At 37.5% G+C, this 23,572-nt stretch overlaps 1 protein-coding gene across 4 annotated transcripts in view; it reads left to right on the forward strand.

Moving 5' to 3' along the window:
• Window positions 1-23,572, forward strand: part of ATG10 (autophagy related 10) — a 227,095-nt gene that overhangs the window by 10,522 nt on the left and 193,001 nt on the right. For all 4 annotated transcript variants that reach the window (XR_009539520.1, XM_060143233.1, XM_060143234.1 and 1 more), the window contains exon 2: window positions 4,543-4,662. Coding sequence is in view for 3 of the 4 variants with exons in the window: in XM_060143233.1 (XP_059999216.1) it covers window positions 4,555-4,662 (108 nt within the window). In the remaining variant the exon portion in view is untranslated. The remainder of the gene's footprint in view (window positions 1-4,542; window positions 4,663-23,572) is intronic.

Genomic DNA, 23,572 nt, shown 5'->3' on the forward strand with positions numbered 1-23,572 from the left:
TTCTTTTTCTACATAATCTGGACCACTGAGCTGTTCTCACTAGCATATTCTGTTTCCTCTTTCATCCTTATCCTTCCACTGACTCAACCCAGCAAAACCTCAACTTGCATGCATATTCATTGCAGCCCTCTCTGCTTGTTCTGACACTTCGGGAGCTGAGGACTGCCGAAGGCAACCACAATACCTCACAGAGTGTTGCACTGCAAATTCAGGCTCGCAACCTGTGCTGGGCCTTCACTTGTACCTGCTCATCTTAAAATGTTGTCCTCTCTTTTTCTTCACCATCAATTCCTAATCTATACTCGCTTTCTCAAACACTCTGCTTTTATCATTATCCTCTACCCCTGCATCTGAAAATCTTGTGATCATCAGACTTTGTCTTCCTTAATTTGGGGTGCCATTGAAAAACTTCTCTAATTTTTATGTTCATCCTCAAATGCCTTTCCTCTGATTGCAAGGGACAAGGTGTTAATTGTGTTGTTCAAATCCATCCTGTGCTGATGACCACATCTCCTCCTAGCCCCTTTAGGATATTGCTTCATCAGTCACTTTCTCTCTTTGGTATTTTCAACTTTTACCTCTCTCCAACCCCCTTTGCTCAGCTTAAACATATATTCATATCTCCCTTTCTTAGGAAAAACAGTATCCTCCCTTAAGCCTATGTGCTGCTTCTGTTACCAATTTGTATCACTTTTCAATCAAATTTTTTGAAAAGTAGTCTACAAAGTTTTTACTTATTTCCTCACTTGTAGTTTTCTCCTCAGCCCACCACAATCTGGCTTCTCTCTCCACCATTCCTGAAACTGCTCACTAAGGCATCAATGACTGCTTCATTTTCAAGCTCCATGGATGTTTTCAGTCCTTTTCTTAATGGACCTCTCTTTTTCTTTTGACATTGTTGGTTCTTTGTTAGCTATTCTCTACTCCCTGGGCTCTGTGGCACTGCTCTTGCTAGGATCTCCTAATGCCTGACTCATTCTCTAGCTCTTTTGTTCATTCCTCTTCCTCAGTAGGTCCGTTAAATGTTGCTGCTCTGAAGGTTTCTTCCTCAACCCACTGCTCTTCTCACTATGCACAGAGGTTCCTAACTTTCTGGTTAAGACCCTTCAAACAATCTGTTGAAAATTATAGAATCTTTCCTTTCCAAAATATAGATAGGCATATACATACAAAATTTAGTGTAAAATTTCATGACCCACCAGAAGGCTTATTAAGAATTTGCTGTATGCATTCCAGCTGGGCAGTATTCACCCTCATGGTTTCATTTGTCTCTTTTAAACAGATGACTTGCAAATCTCTTAAGTTCATTTTAGCTTGCCTCCATAACTTAAGATGCATATTCTTTCCATTTCATTTCCATTTCATTGCCTGGCTTTAGATCCTCATGACCTCTCATCCAGCAACAGCTTCTAACTCTCCTCCCTGCCCTCAGGCTGTACCCTTCAGATCCATCTTCCACAGAACCACCGATGATTTACTATTCTGACCTTTTCAGCTCCAACGTCTGATTCTCTGTTTCCTGTGGAGACAGTCCAAACTCTGGCATGGCACACAAGTGACCTTTCAGGAAGTTCATCACTATTCTATCTGGTATCTTTGAGGCCCTTCCCATCCATTTCTCCTCCACTAGTGAGGGCAGACAGATTTAACTTGCATGGGATTTGACTATCTCTGTCTTACTATACTCTCTTTATCATGTTGGTGACATCAAACTTGCGGTTCTGTACACCCTTACTTACCTTGGTTCACACTGTCCTCCCCTCTTGGACCACTATTCTAACCCTTGTGCTTCACTCACTGACAATTTGCCCTGCAAAAACTCCTACTTAACCTTAAAGGTTCATCTCCACCCTCACCCCAGACACTTTCCCACACCATCCCCTCTTTGTAAGGAACTCTTCTTGTGCCTACCATAATCTGTGCATCACTCCATTGTATATACTTTAACTCGAAGTCCTCTTTTGCATTGCTGTCAGAATTAAGAATTGAGCTGTTAATTGAGAAATCTGACTAAAGCTAGAGTTAAAAAAAATACATTTGTACTTAAAACATTTTATTTCAACTTAAAACATATAAACATTCATTTGTGAATTTTCTCATGTATGACCAAGGCATTTTCTTTGAGTATGGGTACTTGATTGGAATTCATTGTTCATTCTTAATTATACTGAACCTGGAATGCATCCTGTAAATTTCTAGTTTTGGTTTAAAAGAAAGAACTCAAGCCACTTGTGCCGCAATCTGAGTGCATAATCCTTGATTTGTATGATTTTTTCCCCCTCAGCCAGTCTTTTCAGTTGTATTGTCTATAACTAGTTCAATAGTAGTTTGTTTTTTCTTATGAAGACTTACCTTTGTAGTCTTTCCAAGTCTTTATAAAGTCTACGTCTTAGAAATAACAGTTGTGTTTCTTTTTTACTTACATTTTATTGGTTTGGTTTGTGTTGCATTTAATTAAAGTATGTATTTATGATACATGAATATGGTTTGTGAAAGTACACTCAACTGATAGGAGCAGAGATGCTTCATAAAAAGCATGCTGTAGACATCAGTCATTGTTTTACAGAGGGAATAGATGCTGTGTCAGTTAATCTGGCAAGTTGAATGGAGGTTGGTCTTATAAGAGAGTTTCTGCTGTAATTATTGTTACTGGTTATCTCCCTTCATTGCAAGATAAGTTCTTTTTTTTTTACAGTTCATACTTCATTTACTTATTCATTCATCCAACAAGTGTTTATCAGGTTCAGTCTAGAGCCAGGCACTAAGCTGGGTGCTGGGGGTACCAAGATGAATTAGACTCGAATCTTGTCCTCAAGATGTTCATGGTCTAGTGGGGGAAACAAGGTACATCTTGATGGAAGCATCCTGGAGGGACACCTGTAGAATGTGTATGAGTTTGCCAGGTGGGTAAACGCTTCTGCAACCACGAAGGACAGAGAAGTAAGCAGCTGTAGAGTGACTGTCCCCCAGGTAACCTTTGGCAATGTCTGGAGACATTTTTGGTTGTCACAACTGGGGAAAGGGACGCTACTGGCATCCCAGTGGATAGAGACCAGGAATGCTGCTCAACATCCTACAATGCTTCATTCAAGATAAGTTCTTACAAGGCAAGAACTATACACTTTTTCATTTTTGTGTATCTAACCTTTACCTATGCACAGTGCCTACTACTTACATACAATATGTATTTGTTGGATGAGTGAACAAATTCTTATGTAGGTCATACTAAATTTGAATATTCAGAAAGAACACTGGACTGAGAATCAGCTAGTATAGACAGATCATTGGCCCTGGAGCCAAACTGGGGTTTGAACTTTTCCTCATTTGTATTCTTGAGCAGATTACTTACTCTTTTTCATTTGAGGAATGAGGATAACAGCAGCCTTTGGGTTTTGTGAGGATTAAATGGGAATGTGAAGTGTCTAGCATAAGCACCTGACATAGTAAGCAGTTAACAAGTGCTAATTGTCCTGATGATGCTTATCACTAATGAGGAGAATGTGGGAATTCACTTGGTCCAACTTTTCTCATCAAGAGACTTGAGCTATATAATCTGAGTTTCCTTCCAGCTGCTCTAAAATTTTCTTTCTATAAACAATGTTTCATGTTTTAGATAGATTTATATAACAAATATGTGGGTAATCCTTGATTTTGGCACATTTGTAAACTCAATAAAGTAGGTAATTAATTAGGTGATCATCACCTTACACCTTGCAAAACAAATACTTTCAGGCTTTAGAACATCTTTTGTTAGTGAGTTGAACTCTAATATAAGGTGTGAAGAACAGCCCAGCTCCACTAATCACTGTGATGCTGCCTATATAAGAGCTAAGGTAGGAGATAGAGAAGGAAGCATGAGGAGGTTGTTTGGAAGCATTAGCTTAGAAGAAGTGAGATAATGAACACTTGAAAGTTAATTTATGGACAAACTAAACTTTTTGAACCATAGATACGTATTTGTTATCGATACAAAGCTAGGTTTTGGGTTTTCATGTTTTTTTTTTTTAAAAAAAATAAATTTATTTATTTATTTATTTTTGGATACATTGGGTCTTCGTTGCTGTGCACGGGCTTTCTCTAGTTGCGTGAGCAGGGGCTACTCTTCGTTGCAGTGCGTGGGCTTCTCATTGCGGTGGCTTCTCTTGTTGCGGAGCACGGGCTCTAGGCACGTGGGCTTCAGTAGTGCGGGCTCTAGATCACAGGCTCAGTAGTTGTGGTGCACAGGCTTAGTTGGTCTGCTGCATGTGGGATCCTCCCGGACCAGGGCTTGAACCCGTGTCCCCTGCATTGGCAGGCGGATTCCCAACCCCTGTGCCACCAGGGAAGTCCCTGGGTTTTCATGTTGATCACATTTTCTTCCTGATTAAAAAAGGGGGATAGGGTGAGAAAGATGGAAACAAAACACTTTTTTTTTTGGAGTGGCTCTGAGGTTATTTTCCAATATACATCCCAAATTTTTGTTTGTTTAAAGAAATAAGTGAATTAGCTGAATTCTTTTTAGTATTCATTCCACAGCTGATGCTAATAGTTTTTATGTTTCAGTTGTTATTTAGTATGGAAGAAGATGAGTTCTTTGGAGAAGAAACGTTCCAGCATTATTGTGCAGAATTCATTAAACATTCACAGAAGATAGGCGATGGCTGGGAATGGAGAACTTCAAAGGTAAGAAAATTTTATTTTCTATTTCAATGGGTTTTTTTTTTTGTTCCCCCCCCCCCACGAAAACCTCAGTAATTGAAAGTAATGTATGAAAGCTAGTTTGATTTAGTAGAAGGCTTAAATTGAAGAATGTTTTAAAACAGATGTCCATTTTATTACTTCAGCTATATATACTCATTATAATTAGGCTAATGAAGTATTATCTACAAAAGTCCTTAGGTGAACTGCTTCAATTTAATAATAAGAGTTGTTAGCATATTAATTATCTGAATGTAAACAGATGCTTCTGTGGTGCTTCAAACCATTTGCTTACACTATTAATTTTCTTAGGAAACTACTTTTGTCCAGAGAGTGGAAAGATAATCCAGAAACCAAACCATAGTCAAATAATCACAAATTCTGAAATATTGAGGACTGTATTCACTGGGAATTTCTTAATAATATAAATACTTCCAAAACATTCTTTCTTTTGATTCTATTCAGTAGTAATAATGTAAAAGGTCTATGTACTCATTTATTTCCACACATACATTTGGTAAGGTTCTCTGCCAAAAGCTCTTTAAGAGTTCCTTGAAATACTGTTCTTAGAGAATAAGTAAGTTTTCTCTACTTGACATTTTATCTGATCCGTGAAAAAGTGGTGAATCCTGATTCTCTGCTGATTAGCTGTTTCCTATATGAAATCTGAGAAATGAGAACAGTTTTGAGCTTATTCCTATGATTCAGATCTAGAGGCTAGGGAAATGCAGGCCTTGATCAGATCTAGATTGTCACTGGGAGGAGAAGCCATGATTCCTCTTGGGTCGTATATCAGCTAAGCTTTGACAGGGGAGCTCATGTGAGGGTTCAGAGGTATAGAGTCAATTTCTTGTGGTGGATTCTAGCCCCACTCTCTAAGCTAGTGATGGGACAGTTCATAAACTTTTAAGGCATCTCTTGCTCTAGGATAACATGACCTTACTAGCATCTTTTATTAATTTTGTTCCTGAGTATTTAAAAATTTTGTTTGCTATTGTGTTTGAATTTTTATTCATCTTATTTCTTCTATGATTATTATTGACATATAAAAGAACTGCTAATTTTTGTATATTAATTTTGTAACCATTCAGTCATCTTACTGAATTCTCCTGTTAATTTTCATAATTTTTCAGTGATTTCTCTTGTATCTTCTAGGTAGAGTGAGGTTATCTGCAAATGAGGAGTTTTTTGTTGCCTTCTTTGTAATATTTCTCCCTACTATTTATGAACTGAGTAGAAAAATGTTAATAGTAATAACAGCTCTCTTTGTCTTCTTCCTGACTTTAATATTAATGCTTCTGATATGTAATGATTAAAACGTTGGTTGCTTATTCATTGAATGAGAATAGGTTTCTGACCCCTTTTGTCCTGTAATAATTTGTGTGATTATTCCTTGGGAACTTTCCCTTTTCACCAGGTTAAAAAAAAAAAAAAAAGAATTTTTCTTTTATCTTAAGTTGGAAGCAGGATAATAGAGATTCCTGTTACCATTTCAGTGACCTAGCAGAGTTGGGGAGCAGAAAGGTAGGAAGTTGGGTCTGTGTGTGTATGTATGTGTGTGTGTGTGTGTGTGTGTATGTATGTATGTGTGTGTGTGTATGTATGTATGTGTGTGTGTTGGGAGACTCTGGGGAAGATCTCCAAGAGACAAATTTTATGTCAGAAGTTTCTTCACTGAATTTGTTGAAACTAGTGCCATAAGAACCAGTTTCCAGGATTTGTTTTTATTCTGGCCTGGCCTCTACTTCACGGATGGGTATGGCTAAGTCTAGTTTCTTGTTTGCTGCCACTTTCTGCTGAGTTCCCTACCCTTTGGAGTAAGAATTGCACCTCTAATTAAGGGCTGTTCTCTTTAATGTGGGGGTAAGCCTGTAGATAGTATCAAAACAAAACAAAACATTCATCAGAGAAAATCTTTATAGCCTTAGGGTAAGGACTGCAAACTCAAAAGTCTGTGAAGACCTGGTTGGGTAATGTAAGTGGGTCAAGCTGCCATGGACACTGAGTCTTGGGGCCTGTGGCTGACCAGAGTGCTTGGCCTGAGACCAGGTTGGAAACATGGGCCTAGGGTTTTACCAGATCGTCCAAGAAAAGTAAAAAAGATTTGGGGATAAAATCTAAATTTTTAAAGGTTGGCAACTAATTAAAAAAGATATTTTTTAAACACAGTGAGGACCAAACCCAGCATGCCAGTGATGTATAATATGTGGGCTCTGTGTGGCCAGTGGGTGACTTCTGGGACTGGATGTCTGCATGGTGTTGACTGTGGTTTCTCACCCAGCCCTGCCTCAGTGCATGCTGTTGATCTGAATTAGGAAAAGGGACTCCAGCAAGGAGATCCCTCTCTTCTGTATTTTGGAATATTAGTATTTTTACTACTTAATTTCTGCAGTTCTGTACCCAGTTTAAGAAGGAAATTGTGAATCAGTCACTTTATTTCCTTTAACCTTCCATCTGTATTACATCTCAGGCTTTGTGGGACTGTTTGGAGACAATACTTAGAATATTCTTTTACTTTTTAGGCTCCAGAAATTAATTTTTATATTAAAAATAGTTGTATTGATGTATAATTGACAAACAATAAACTGCACATATTTAAAGTGTATAATTTGATCAGTTTTGACCTATGTACGGACCTTGAACCTTCACTACAATCATGAGAGTGAACATATCCGTTATCCCCAAAAGTTTCCTAATACAACTTTTTAATGCCTCTCTCTGCCCCTTTTTGCCCCTTATTTTTTAAAAAACCTTTGTTTATCCCTGTATGTAGAGGCTCCTTTAAAGAGTACATATATTGTCACTCATACGTTCAGGTTTGTTCACAAATCACTTTGGTACCACCCATTTTATTTTTTAATTTTAAAATAATTATGACAATGTTTAGAGAATTGGTATAATTCAACTTTTTATATAAGGCAAAGCATCATTTTTTCCTGCAAAGTTGATGAGAAAAGCAATGTGAATTAATGAAACATGTAAATAATTTAAAATTTTTGAAAGGAAGAAGTTTCTTAAAATAATCAAAATAGTCCTAATTTTTATATCTGGAGGTATGCAGATTAAGGAGAATACTTCTAAATTAGTATTTTTTCAGTGGGGCTTAATTCTATTGGCATCTGGGCAGGATAGTTCTTCTTGTTCTCCTACCCCCATCATCTCCAAACCCTTCAGGAAGGCGGTACACTTTTGTTGAGAGCCATTGTTTAACATGATGGTCTGTCAGATATTAAAAATAGTGGTTAATAGCATGGGCTTCAGAGTTAGATAGACCTGAGTACAAATCCTGACTCTACCATTTACTAACTGGATTTTAGACAAATTACTTAATGTCTCCAAACTTCATTTTCTTTATCTATAAAATAGGAATAATAGTAATACTCACCTAACATGGCTATTGTATACGTTAAATGAGATTTGCATTCAAAAAGTTTAGCACAGTTTCTGGCACGTGGACAGTTATATTGTGGTTATAATTTTTAGTTGGTTGTTTGAAATTTTCAGCATCTTTTGTTATAGAAATAAAGCTATGAATGAAATTGTAGTTAGGTTTTCAGAAACCTTCATGAAAATCTATTAGCACCAAATATACCGTAATTGTCTGTAGTGTATTGTTCTGAATTCTCTACAATAAGGGGAGCAGAAGATGGTAAATAACAATGAATGCAATTGTTTGAAACACATTATAGGGTTACGTTGTTTTATTGCACTTTGCTTTATTGCACTTTATGGATATTGCATGTTTTACAAATTCAAGTTTTGTGGTAACCCTGCCTCGAGCAAGTCTATTGGTACCACTTTTCCAACAACATTTGCTTAATCGTGTCTCTGTGTCATATTTTGATAATTCTCACAGTATTTCAAACTTTTTCATTATTATATTTGTTATGGTGATCTGTGACCAGTGATCTTTGATGTTAGTATTTTGATTGTTTGAGGGTGCCAGGAATCCTGTCCATTAAGACAGCAAACTTAATAAATGTGTGTGTTCTGACTGCTCCACTGACTGGCCATTGCCCCATCTCTGTCCCTCTCCTCGGGCTTCCCTATTTCCTGAGACACAGCAATATTGAAATTAGGCCAATTAATAACCCTAAAATGGGCTCTAAGTGCTCAAGTGAAAGTAAGCATTGCCTGTCTTCACTTTGAATCAGAAACTGGAAATGATTGAGCTTAGTGAGGAAGGCATGTCAAAAGCTGAGTAGATGAAAACCTAGGCCTCTTGCACCAAACAGTTAGCCAAGCTGTGGATGCAAAGCAGAAGCTCTTGAAGTAAGTTAAGTGTGCTACTCCAGTGAATATGCAAATGATAAGAAAGTGAAACAGCCTTACTACTGATAAGAAGAAAGTTTTAGTGGTTGGGATAGAAGACCAAACCAGGACGACTTCCCATAAGCCGAAGCCTAATCCAGAGGAAGGCCCTATCTCTTCAATTCTATGACAGCTGAGAAAGGTGAGGGTGTTACAGAAGAAAAGTTTGAAGATAGCAGAGTTTAGCTCATGAGGTTTCAGGAAAGAAACTATCTCCATAACATAGAAGTGTGAGGTGAAGCAGCAAGGGCTGAATGTAGAAGCTGCAGCAAGTTATCCAGAAGATCTAGCTAAGATCATCAATTAAGGTACCTACACTAAACAACAAATTTTCAGTGTAGACAAAACAGCCTTCTATTGGAAGAAGATGCCATCTAGGACTTTCACAGCTGGAAAGGAGAAGTCAATGCCTGGCTTCAAAACTTCAAAGACATAAAGGCTGACTATCTTGTTAGGGGCTAATACAGCTGGTGACTTTAAGTGGAAGCCAGTGCTCATTTATCATTCTGAAAATTTTAGGGCCCTTTAGGTTATGCTAAATCTACTCTGCCTGTGTTCTATAAATGGAGCAAAAAAGCCTGGATGATAGCACATCTATTTATAAGTGGTTAACTGAATACATTAAGCCCACTGTTGAGACATACTGTTCAGAAAAAAAGATTCATTTCAAAATAGTACTGGTCATTGACAATGTACCTAGTCACCCAAGAGCCCTGATGGAGATGTACAAGATTAATATTGTTTTCATGCTTACTAACACAACATCCATTCTGCAGCCCATGGTTCGAGTAATTTCAACTTTCAAGTCACATTTTGTAAGAGATACATTTCATAAGGTTATAGCTGCCAAAGATAGTGATTCCTCAGTTGGATCTGGGCAAAGTCAATTGAAAGCCTCCTGGAAAGGACTCACCATTCTAGGTGCCATTAGGAACACTGTGATTCATGGGAAGGAGTCAAAATGTCAACATTAACAGGAGTTTGGAAGAAGTTGACCAATCCTCATGGATGACTTTGAGGGGTTCAAGACTTCAGTGGAGGAAGTCACTGCAGATGTAGTAGAAATAGCAAGAGAACTAGCATTAGAAGTGGAGCCTGAAGATGTGACTGACTTACAGCAATCTCATGATAAAACTTGAACAGATGAGGAGTTGCTTCTTACGGGTGAGCAAAGAAAGTGGTTTCGTGAGATAGAATCTACTCCTGGTGAAGATGCTGTGACGAACTGACAACAAAGGATTTAGAATATGACATAAACTTAGTTGATAAAGCAGAAGCAGCGTTTGAGAGGACTGACTCCAGTTTAGAAAGAAATTCAAAATGGGTAAAATGCTATCAAACAGCATTGCATACTACAGAGACATCGTTGGTGAAAGAAGTGGTCAGTTGATGTTGCAAACTTCATTGTTGTCTTATTTTAAGAAATTGCCACAGCCATCCCAACCTTCAGTGACCACCACCCTGATGAGTCAGCAGCCATCAACATCGAGACAAGACACTCCACCAGCAAAATGATTATGACTCACTGGAGGCTCAGATGATGGTTAACATTTTCTAGCAATAAAGTATTTTTTGTTCATACAATGTGTTTTTAGACCTAATGCTATTGCACACTTAATATAGTGTATACATAACTTTTATATGCATTGGGAAACATAACTTAGTATAGTGTAAACATAACTTTTATATGCATTGGGAAACCAAAAAATTCATGTGACTCGCTGTATTTTGATATTTGCTTTATTGTGGAGTTCTGAAGCCTAGCCCTTTATATCTCCAATATATGTCTGTATATATCTTAAAAACCCATGGGCTCATAATGTTAGAGAAGGAGGGAGGGATGGGGGGGGTGGGGAAAAAGAGAGAGAGAGAGAGGGAGGGGGAGAGAGAGAGAGAGAGAGAGAGAGAGAGTGAGTGGAGCAGAAGAGACTCCAAACCTAACTCATTGAACACCATTGGGAGTATCTAGGACATCAACTCATCAACTCCTTGGTCTGAAAATTGTTAGTCAAAAGGAAAGAAATAAGCATTTATCCTGTCTTTCCTGCATGAATTATATCTCATAGTAACTAAATAGCCTAATTTGATAAGGAAAATTGTTTTTTCCCTGAGAATTCCCTCTAATAAATATGGAAAGGATGATAGAATTAGAAAGTCACCACTTTTCAATCCCTAATGAAATGAATTAGTCAACAATAATCAGTAGATGAAAATATAAGATGAAAAATTGATGTGAAATTTACAAAAGAGGGATTGACTTATCATTACCTGAACCTAGCATTCAATCTTATCATTACCAAAAATAGAATATCCAGATATTATGTACTTTCTGAAGTTTTATAACCTGAATCACAGAGCACAGTCTATGGAATATTCTTGCCCCCAAAGATGAACCTGAATAGAACCAATTAAGGAAGACAAGTGATAGAGGACCAAGTTAATTGACACCACAGGAAGCAAATAGAAAAATTCAGAAATCTAAAGGACATTTGACCCAGTTTCCTTAAAAAGTTAATGGTAGGATAAAGAAGTGAGGAGGAGGACTGCACTTCTAACTATTTAGAATTAAGGACCAGTTTTTTGTTTTGTTTTGTTTTTAAAATATCCTTGGGGCAGCGACCAGTAAGCTGTCCCGGTGCGCAAAACTAGTGTGCAGCTCAGATCATGTGAGACTCAATCACGGGAGGGTGAGATTACCAGCCTGGTTCACTAGATGGGTCCACTGACCATGCACTTGGGTGTGTTGACAGTGTCAACTTGCTATGAAAGTTTCCAAGTCCTTACTTTCCTTTTCTGAATTTATCGTATTGACCCATAACAAAGAGTTTGCAGATTGAGAACAGTTTCGGGACTGGTAATTTACAATTAGTTCTTGAATTGGCACCAGTTCAGACCACATTTTGAATAGCACTACTCTAAATTAATAGAAATCAGGAGGCATAGCCTAATGTGATGTGTGAACCTTCTTTGGACCCTGACTCAAATCAACTGTAAAAGGACCTTTTTTGAGACAGTTGGGGATATTTGATTATGGACTAAGGTATAAAATGATACTAATGATGTTAGCAAAGAAAAAAATATACCAGGGATAGATGAAGCAAATGTGGCAAAATCATGACATATATTGAATCTAAGTAATGTGTATATAGGTTTAATTTTGGTACTGTTCTCTCTACTTCTTTGTATATTACATATATGCTTCCTTTTCTTCCGCGTCATCACAATTTATTCTTCACCCTAAACTTTATTCATCATAGCATATGTTCTTAGCCTTGTCTTAGATTCAGAGCCCTTTTGGGAATTTGTGCAGTTTAAAACTTCAAAGCAACTTGCCTTCTAAAATTTTTTCTTTTGTTTTTGTGTTTTTACTCACTGGATATGAGTACATTAGTTCTGTGATATCACCTTTTACAGGTTATTGGTAAAATAATTTCCCATAGCTTTTCAACTATATTCTCTCACTTTTGTATAGCAGAAACAGGAAGAGAGACCATTCAGGTACTGAAAACAAAATATTCTATTCTATTAATACTAATTTTGAGATTAAATTTTATACAAATAACACTAGATTATTTTGTATGTTACTCGTTTTTTTAAAAAATTTTAAATTGAAGTATAGTTGATTTACTTTGATTTACAATGATATGCAGAAGAATTGTTTATTTTATTTTATTTTATTTCTTTTGGCCGCATTGCACGGCATGCAGGCGGCATGAGGGACCTTACAAGACCAGGGATCAAACCCATGCCCTCTGCAATGGAAGCACAGAGTCTTAACCACTGGAACGCCATGGAAGTCCTGTTATTCTTAAAGAAGAATTAAAAGGCCTCTGCTCCCCACCCCCTATTAATCCCTGTCTCTTCAGTTAAACCTACTTGATTATATTTTGAAATTTCATAGCAGCACACTAGAAATATTTTTATTATTTCCCTGACAGCTTAGGAACCCTTCTTGAAAGGGCTTATTTCCTAATTTATATAGAGTTAAAATTTTAAATTTTATTCTTAGAAATTTAAACAATTTAAATTTCTTTTTGATTCCTGATTTTTTTTTTTTTTTTTGCGGTACGCGGGCCTCTCACTGTTGTGGCCTCTCCCGTTGCAGAGCACAGGCTCCGGACGCACAGGCTCAGCGGTCATGGCTCATGGGCCCAGCCGCTCCGCGGCATGTGGGATTCTCCCGGACCGGGGCACGAACCCGTGTCCTCTGCATCGGCAGGCGGACTCTCAACCACTGCACCACCAGGGAAGCCCTTGATTCCTGATTTTTAATTCTGTTTTAATTCCTTCCTTTCAGTAGTCTTTCACTATAATTAATTCACATTGATTTTCTTAAAACCCTTCAACATTATCCTAATTACATCAAATTCATATTTTTAAAATAGATTCTAAAATATTTCCATATCTTACTTCATTCCATCTTTTAACACTATCTTGTTAGAAAACCCACCCTACCCTTCCCATCAATCCTGCTGCCGTGCTGAATTTCTCACTTTATTTGCACAGATATCTTTTTTTTAATGTCTTACTATGAAAAATTTTAAGCATACAAAAGCAAAGAGAATAGTATAATGAATTCCCATGTACCTATCACTTAGCTCCCACAATTACCAACTCACAGCCAGGAATATACTGTTTTAAAGCATATATCATGAAGTGACATGATATATCTCAATTAAGTTGACTTTCTTTTTTCCCCTTCCCCCATATGTCTTAAAATTATGGGTTTTTCAAGTGCACTTTAAATTTATTTATCATTAATATTAAAATTAATAATCTCAGAAAAAGACTCTAGAGACATAAAATATTATTTCTACAAATTTTTATTTATTTAAAAAATTATGGTAAAATACATATACATAACATAAAATTTATCATCTTAACCATTTTTAAGTGTATAGTTCAGTAGCCTTAAGTACATTCACATTGTTGGGCAACCAAGTTCCAGAACTGTTTTCATCTTGCAAAATCAAAACTCTATACCCCTTAAACACTAACTCCTCATTCCTCCTTCCCCAGCCCCTGGCAACTACCCTTCTACTTTCTATGAATTTGACTACTCTAGGTAGTTCATATAGGGGGAATCATACAGTATTTATCTTTTTGTGACTGGCTTATTTCACTTAGCATGACATCTTCGAAGTTCACCCATTATTTCTACAAATTTTGACTTAGGGATTTATAAAGTAGAGAACTAAACAGAGAATTGGGGGGTGCATTTCCGTTAGATTATGACATCTTGAATTACATAGCCTCATTCTGTTAAGAGATTTCATTTCTTTTATTTTGAAGCACGACATTATTAAAGAGAGTTAAAAGTGCTTTCTATGTGTGTCTAGTAAGACTAATTTTTCATCATGTCTCCAATTTGCTGATACTGTATAAATCCTACTGGCTAGTTCTATCAGAAACATAATCAAATTCGAGAGTAAATAATGGAATTAATATCTTAAATACGGTTATTTTACTTTGCCTATGCATTCATTTTTGTGGTATTTATACATTGAGTTGTTGGAAGTAAGGCTTTCTATTTTAAAGGTGAAATATTAACTATCCTCTTATACTTTTTGATCTCTATGTACACAATATCCTTAGACAGATTCTTTGCTAAAATTTAGTGACAATTTTAAGGTTTATGAAAAGAATAGACGTTTCCCACAGGTTTCTTAAGTATAATATTGCTTTATGTGAGTAACAAATAAATACATTTGTTGGCCTGAAATACTTAATTTTGCTTAACTTTTATTCTTCTTCCTCCAGCTTATTAAAAACATTTTTTATATATCCCAGTATTAATCCTTTTTAGGGTGGCTGTGAGCATGTTATTGCTATTAGTTTTAGTGTAATGCTGTATTTGTTTAAGTCATCTACTGTGAGTTAATGAAATACCATTTCTGGCCCCAAATGTCACTAGATAAAGATTAAATATATTGCGTTCACATAGTCTCTTGATTAGACTACAGTAGAGTTTTTTTAGTTTATCTTTGGAGATTAGGAGAAAAATGCACTTGGAGCAGCATGCTGTGTTTTTGTAACAAACATTGACTCATAGTTACACTAGGTTTTTCATTCATAATTTATTGTGTGTTATGATATGATCTGTCACTTAAGCATATGCAAATCTTAAGCAATCACTTCAAGAAGAACAAGTTGTATTACTTGTGAATTAAATATTTTTGAACACCATTTTTAAAGACTATCAAGAGTATCAGAAAGGAAAGCTGTAATACTTTACAAATTTATCAATTGAACTTAAACAGTGATAGTAATTGTGCACATTTAACAATTAAAAGCACATTCTTGGCTGACAGTGATGTTTGGGTTCATTGAGCAGGCTGGCAGACTCTATTTCAAAAAGTCTCCTAGGGAGTTAACACTGGTAAGTTTATCAAGCCCAGGATCTGACCCTCAGATTCAGATAGAATAGAATGGATAGAATGGAATTCAGATAGAATGTCTCTCAAAGAGGGATCCACATCGAGCAATGTCAAATTATATATATATATATGTATATATATATATATCCTTTGACATTTGTATCCTGATATATATATATATCAGAATCTTATTAATTTATAATGAATAGAATTGTCAAATGAACTGGAATGCTCCTGTCATTGTGATGATTCATTTTGTTTTGTAAGTGGGCAAATCACAATTGCGTGAACACAGAATGAGTACAAATTCTCATGTGTAGTTATATGAATGAAATATTTAGTGGCATAATCTAAGAGTGGCATCATACATCTGGCTCTGCAGTAGGGATAATCTTACCATTTGAGGCCAAGTTGTTTAAAGTAATGATATGTAGGGTAGGAAATCTCTTTCTTGAATAGTGTAGTGGGCAATGCTAATGTTTCCTCCACTGATCTCATTTTTTTTTTTTTTTTAAGTTTTAATGACTGACCAGTCTCTTTTAGTCACCATTTGATTATAGCCAAATCTTGCAGACTGGGGAGCTATTCTGTCTCTTTAGGGTAATTTGCCCATCTGCTCTGATCTATTATGAGTTAATTTCATGCTTGAACTCGAAAAATGCTTATTTCTAAAGCCTTGGATTGGGCCTCCAGTTACAGACATCATTACCCTGATCTTGAATGTTTGTAGAAATAGAAAAAAAAAAATCATAAAAGAATCACATTACCCTAATACAATTGTGGTTGTTTTGGTGATTTTCCCTCATGTGTAGGCTTTCATTTTTAGGTCCTCTTAAACACGTGTTGCTAAATTTCCTAAATGGGATTTTAATGGTTGTTCTTTTAAATTTAAAATATTGGAGTGAAATTACATATCTGAAACATTATCTTCCCTTTTAGGAACAGAATAGGTGTTCACTTTAAAGACTGATTCTGCTAGGTATATGTTGTAACTGGTTACCTAAATGAACTGTCATACTACTTCTAGTGCTTTTAAAAATAATTATTTGGTGCTTTCCATGTCATCTGACATAGCAAAAATATGGTTTCTTTTCCAAAATATATGGCTTCATTTTGGTCATATTGTTTTAGTGACAATTTCCAGAACTAATTGCATGCTATAGCAGCAATCACATGTATTCTTGCTTTACAGCATCCTTTTTTAGGCTGACAACACTTTGTAAGTATATGGGGCAGTCTTGTTTTCTTCATTTTGTGTCAAGATAACTTAAATAAACGAATAAACTTGGACACCGAGATAACAATTGACCTGCCCAAGTCTGAGCTACCACTGGAGCAAGGACCCAGGTCTTTGGACCACTACAGTCCCGAATTTCCATTTATTTATCTGCTTCTAAATAATAGCCTTTGTACAAAGTTTAATCACATAAGTGATCTCACAGATTAGAGTTCGGTAACCTCAAGCTCCGAAAATTGAGCTCCTCATCTTTCAACCTCCTGTCAGTTGACTTCTTTTTTTTAGTAGATGGCTCTACCATCCTTCTGGCTCAGGCCATAAACCTGAAGGCTTTTACATTCCTCTGTCTCCTCAATACCTAGACCTGATGGATCATTATATCAGTTTATTCCACCTTTAAAAATTTCTCACATTGGCTTACCTCTGCCTCCTCTGCCCTCCTTTCCCATTGCCACTGTCTTGGCTCAGGCCATTGTTTCTGCTTTCTGTCTCTGATTTCGCTCTCCGCCAATCTGACTTCCACCCTGACAGAGTGATGTTATAAAACGCATTTCCAATCCATTACTCCCTGGTTAAGACCCTTTAGTTATTCTCCATTATTTCAGGATATAGTTTAGGGTCTTTAGCTAAGCATACACAGCTCACGTCTAAAAAAGATGCACTATTTTGAGTCTGGCTTTGTTTGCTCAACATTCATTTATGCATAACTTTATGGTCAGTGATTGGTCAGAGGTTATGCTTGGACACCTGAGCATGATGGATGGAGTAAGACTTCCACCCTTCCCAAACGATCTATATGTGGGTTGGGGAGCACATTCAAAGTTCAGGCAGGTTTCTACTCTGCCCTGCCTTCTAGTTTCTTCCATGTCCTCTGTTCATGTGAGCAGCTCCACCATCAGCCCAGGACTTGAGGACAGTATGGTTTTCTTGAGGCATGTGGGTGGAGGCAGCCAGGGTTGTTTGCAGAGTTCAAGCCCCTCTGTGGTCTCTCATTTCCAGGATCTACCTATTACCTTTATGGTTTTGTTGTCAGGAGGTTGCTTGTCCCAACTGGGATGGCTACCTCAGACTTGCTCCTGAGATTGCTACATTTGCTGGCGATGCTGCTGGACTGCATATTTTCATCTTTGGCTCCAGATCAATTGAGCCTCTCTGGCCTTGAAGCTGCCCTAGCCTACGGTCCAGGGAGAACCCTATCCCTGACCACCTGACCACAGGGGAGGAATGGCAGCAGCCCCAGGCAGGAGTGTCACAGAGTCCCACTGTTCTTACCCTAATTTCAACAGTGTTTCATTAATAAGTACTTCTTACTAAGTTATTTGACTTTGGTTGATTACCAGAATCCTGAAATGGTTTTTTTTTTTTTTTTTAACAATTTTGAACAATTTCCAAGTTGTTTTTTGGAGAAGATTTGAAGTCCTGCCTCCTGACGCCACAGGATGATTTTAATTTGCATTTTCCTAAAAACTAGTTCATTTGAGCACCTTTTCATATGTTTATTAGTTTATTGTACCTTCCTTTGTGATTTGTTTGGTTAAGTCTTTTGCCCATAATCACTACATATTTTTCTGAGATTAAATTTAAGCAGATAGGTAACCCCACCCTCAAGTTTGGCTTAGAAGCCTGCCCCTTCTCTGTAGTTTCATATAATTGACGCACAATTTTGTATGGTGGTTATCTGTATACTTGCCTGATTCCCCACAGTAGTCTGAAAGCTCCTTGACTGCAGGAATTTTGTTTCTGTACCCTCACTTCTATATCCTTGGTGCTTAGTGTAGTAAGCACTCTATATGCATTTCTTTTTTTTTTAAATTTAATTAATTAATTAATTAATTTTTGGCTGCATTGGGTCTTTGTTGCTGCGCATGGGCTTTCTCTAGTTGAGGCGAGCGGGGGCTACTCTTCAATGCGGTGCACGGGCTTCTCATTGCAGTGGTTTCTCTTTGTTGCGGAGCACAGGCAGTAGGCGTGCGGGCTTCAGTAGTTGTGGCATGCAGGCTCAGTGGTTGTGGCTTGCGGGCTCTGAGTGCAGGCTCAGTAGTTGGGGTGCACGGGCTTAGTTGCTTGGCGGCATGTGGGATCTTCCCGGACCAGGGCTCGAACCTGTGTCCCCTGCATTGGCAGGCGGATTCTTAACCACTGCACCACCAGGGGAGTCCTCTGCCAGGTTTTTTATTTGTGTAAATGCATCTCATTGTATTTCATTTCATTGTATAATATATTGTTTGAAATAAATGGGTCATTGACTAGTAGTTAAAAACCTATTTGTTTTACAAGAATTTTCATTAAATAGTAAAATTCCTTTTTAGTGGAATGAATCATTGGGTCCAATGTTATTATGTAATGTTATCGGCGACCTCTAAATTTATTGCTGCTAAGCTCACTGGTAAATTCTTTGATCTTTTAGTAGTATTTGACAAGGATTGATCATTCTTTTCTCCTTGAAATACTTTTTTCATTTGGTGTCCTTACTCTCAGTTTACCGCCTATATTACTCTTCACTCCTTTTCATAACCTCATAATATTAGGGCAGCCAGGCACACTGACTTTCTTGCTGTTCCTCAAACACACCAGACAAACACTGCCTCCTGGGGGCCTCTGAATTGGCTGGGCCCTCTGTTTAGAACCCTCTTCTTCCAGATATGACTAACTGCCCCCATCCCTCTGTCCTCCCATCCCATGTGTTTCCTCACGTGTCACCTTCTTTCTGAGGCTTCCCTGACCACCCTATTCAATATTTCAAACTACTTGGTCCACCTACCTACAGCCTCACTCCTGATTTCCCTTATCCTCTTCTACATTTTCTTTTTCTCATACTATTATTCAGCTTCTAACATGCTCAGTAATTTACTTATTTATTATGTTTATTGTTTAATGTCTCTCTTTCCCTGCTCAGGCTATGAGGACAGAGATCTTTATTTTGTTTGCTGATATGCCCAAAGTAACTAGAATATCATTGGGTATAAAGTAGGTACACAAACAGGTATTTGCTAAATCGATGATTGAATATCTGATTTTCTGGAAAAAAGAAAAACCTACACTTTGTCTGAAGAATTTTATTAGACAAAAAGTTTTATTTGAAAAAATATGAGAAATTTATAAAAAATGCCAATGTTCTTCTTTTATACCTTAATTGATGAATTAGGATCCATGAAAACACCATAAAATTTACATAAAAAGTTAATAAGTAGCATTCAAATAACCTCTTCAGGGCAGTCTTTTTAATAAAACTGGCACTTCTGTAAAAATGGAATTCTTCTATAATTATATGCAGTATAGTAGAATTTAATGCATACTTTAGATTTTAAAATAACCATATAACAGTGTGTTGAGTGGGACCTTTTTATCTTGCTTCTGAATTGCAGCTAAGGCCCCAAGCCGAGGACAAAAGACTTTTGAGTAACTGATTTTCTATATTTGGATTGCTATGAATAATCTACTAGCCACTGGGGTCAGAAACCTCCCTGCAGAGACTGCTCAGAGGAACCATTCCTGAAGAACTGGGATCCCCCACCCCACCCCAATATGAGAATAGGATTCAGCGAGCAGAAGTGCAGAGTTGTACTGAGAAACGATTCCCTCCCTCACAAACCTCTCTTTGTTCTCCAAAGAACCACTTGTAAAGTATGGAGTACTTTACAGTTGGGAGAGGGGACATTTCATTGCCTAGTTGAGCATTGCCTTATCCATGGATTTGCTGATCTGCTGTTTTCTGCTGGAGCAAGGCTAAAGGGAGTTGAGAGTAAGAATGGGAAGCAGGGGACACTGTTCAATCTGTTTAATATGGTCACTTCATAGAATAGCTGTGCTGGACCTATTTTTCCATTGTCCTGCTCAAGCCAGGAGGTGTAAAGGGACCTCAGCAGTGGTAGAAGGTGGATGGTTACTGTCTAGATCAGATAAATGTCCCTACAGGATATTCTGAAGAGCCCATTTAATCACTCATGAGGGAGCCAGCAGCTGCATGCCTGCCACACGCAGGAGCAGTCAGTGTCAGCCAGAGAAGCAACAGCAAACAACAAGGAGAGGACTGTGACTGCAACCAGTTTAGCAAGGGGATGATTCTCCTTCCTGCTTCCAGTTCTCAAGCCATGGGCTCCTGGAAGAAGTAGTGAGGGGCAGAAGGTTTCTCTGAGCAAGACAGTGCTTCATTTCTCCATTCTAAGCAGCAGAGAGTGTGGGTTGAACTACAGGGAAAAAAGAACTTCAAATTGATTTTGAGTCTGAAATCTTCAGAATAACAAAAAGGGCTCCCCCAGTGGCGCAGTGGTTGAGAGTCCGCCTGCCGATGCAGGGGACACGGGTTCGTGCCCCGGTCCGGGAAGATCCCACGTGCCGCAGAGCGCCTAGGCCCGTGAGCCATGGCCTGTGAGCCTGTGCGTCTGGAGCCTGTGCTCCGCAGCGGGAGAGGCCACAACAGTGAGAGGCCCACGTACTGCAAAAAAACCCCCAAAAAACAAAAATAATATAAGCTTGAGTCTTAATTTTCTGAAGTCTTGAGTTCTAAAAACTGAAAGCATCTAAAAAGTTATAGATTGGGACCAAGTTGTTGTTTAAGGATCCCTAATATATCAGTTAGGAATTGCAGCATAATAAGTCATTATAAAACTTAGTGGTTTAAAACAATAACCATTTATTATTTCTCAGAAACCTACAAATTGGCTGGACAGTTCTGCTGATCTGTGGCAGGCTCAGTTGATCTCCATAGGGCTTACTTATATATCTACAATCCAGCCGAGTATTGGCTGGGAGCTGGCTAGTCTAAGAGGGCCTCATCTAAGAGGGGTGATTCAGTCTGCTTCCGTGTTCCAGCAGGCTAGCCTGAGCCTGTTCTCATAGCAGTGGTTAGGGTCGAAAGGAAGAAAGTAGAAACACTCAAGCACTCTTTCAGACCTTTACTTGAGGGGCCAAGCTCAGAGTCAGTGTGGAAAGGCACTACCAAAGGACAAGATATAGGGAGGTGTGAAAAATTGGGGTCACTAATGCAATCAATCTGCCACACCTATCAGGTGGGAAAGGAGATTCCACACAGGAAAGCTAAGAGCAGTTATTGGAAAAAATAAATTCATTTCATATTTCTGCTCTGAGGAGTAGACCCCTTAATCACAGGTTACAATTGATTTGGACTGCATAGGCTCTTAAAACAGAGACTGTTTGTTCTATATATTCTTTCTAATATGAATTTACCCCAGAAGTCATTGTTTAAAGATCCTGGTTTTTAATTTGGGGGTCACACTGAATTTGAATGTATATAATCTACATAATATATCAATAGATAATATCTAAATTTTATGTATCAGGAGAAAGCTATATACAGAAAACATGGAATTTGGAGATGAATGGCAGAAGATATAGCAAGGAAAGTTACAAGAGGTTGCCTCTGGGTAGGCTGACCAAAGTATGGGGAGGGGTAAGAAAGGGGCTGCTGATTTTTGTCATAACTGCATTCTAGTGCAGTTTGACTTTTTAAATTATGTACTAAATTACTTTGATTAAAATCAGTAAAAAATTTTTTCTATAGAGGAAAGTCTATTTTCAAAGCACCATCACTGTGCTGTTATTTACATATACCTCATTTAATTTAATCCTTACAATGTCTCTATGAGTTAGCTGTTGTTATATCTACTTCAGATGAAGCATGTGGGACTAGAGAAATTAAGTGACTTGTCCAAGCTTACCTGGTCTTTAGGTAAGAGTCAGGGTGAAGATTGGAACCAACGTCTGTCTGCTTTCAAAGACTGTGGACTTAACCCCCAACCTATAGTTTAATATTGAATTCATCGGGCTTCCCTGGTGGCGCAGTGGTTGAGAGTCCACCTGCCAATGCAGGGGACGCGGGTTCATGCCCTGGTCTGGGAAGATCCCACATGCCGCGGAGTGGCTGGGCCCCGTGAGCCATGGCCGCTGAGCCTGCGCGTCCGGAGCCTGTGCTCCACAACGGTAGAGGCCACAACAGTGAGAGGCCCGCGTACAGCAAAAAAAAAAAAAAAAAAAATATATATATATATATTGAATTCATCTACTTAGTTAGAAGCTGAAGTTTAATCTGCTCTATACCAGAGACCCATGCTATTTTGTAGCCAACACAAAGAACTGGAATATATGTATTTTTTCCCTGCTATCAAATTTTAGTTGCTTCTTAACAGCATCTAGGATTGAAATGGAAAAATAGCAATTGAGTAAATTCTTTCAGTGGGAATATGATGAATATCCAGCATGTAGAAATTTGCTCTGAGGAAAAAATATTTACTTTTATTTAATAATTTGAGTATTATATTAGATGCTTAGATTTTAGATATTGGATTATAATAACACCTATATTTAGATTTTTCTTGAAAGGTGTATTTATAGTATAAGAAAAGCATTTATAATTAGGAGTTTGATTAAGATGAACTGTTCTGTTTTCATGAATTTTCCAAGTTATCAATATCCAGCTATATTATCTTTAGGTATTGAATTTGGTACAAACTTCATACACTAATTGCCCTTAACAGTTGCTGTAGATAATTATTGCAAAATGTCATTGAAAAGACAGAATTAATATATTAGTTTAGTGCACATGGTGATTTAAAGATTAGAATATGTTAAATAAACTGTGTCAGAAATTATAAATAAACTAAAATGAGTAAAATTATCCTTAAATTGCTAGACAAGTCTTCACATTTAATGTTACGTTAATGAGTTTTGTAGAGACTGTTTAGAATAAAATCCCTTTTTCATCAGATGTTGCACATATGCCTTCACTGTTTGTTTTTCTTCAAAGTAAAACTTAATGAAACAGCTAATAAAACCCAATTTTACTCCTGATCCTCAAAAGAAGCAAGCCCTTGAAGTGTGCCCACTGTTTATTCTTTTGCACTGGTTTTTGCTACTTTTCAGCATGTAAATTTTCCAGTAATGGAAAACAGTCAAAGGCCATTAAACCGTTTCTTCCAAGTCTTATAAACCCAGCGTTTATTTCTTATTTGTA

The sequence above is a fragment of the Lagenorhynchus albirostris genome, chromosome 3 (genome assembly GCF_949774975.1).
Source record: "Lagenorhynchus albirostris chromosome 3, mLagAlb1.1, whole genome shotgun sequence".
NCBI classification, from domain to species: Eukaryota; Metazoa; Chordata; class Mammalia; order Artiodactyla; family Delphinidae; genus Lagenorhynchus; species Lagenorhynchus albirostris.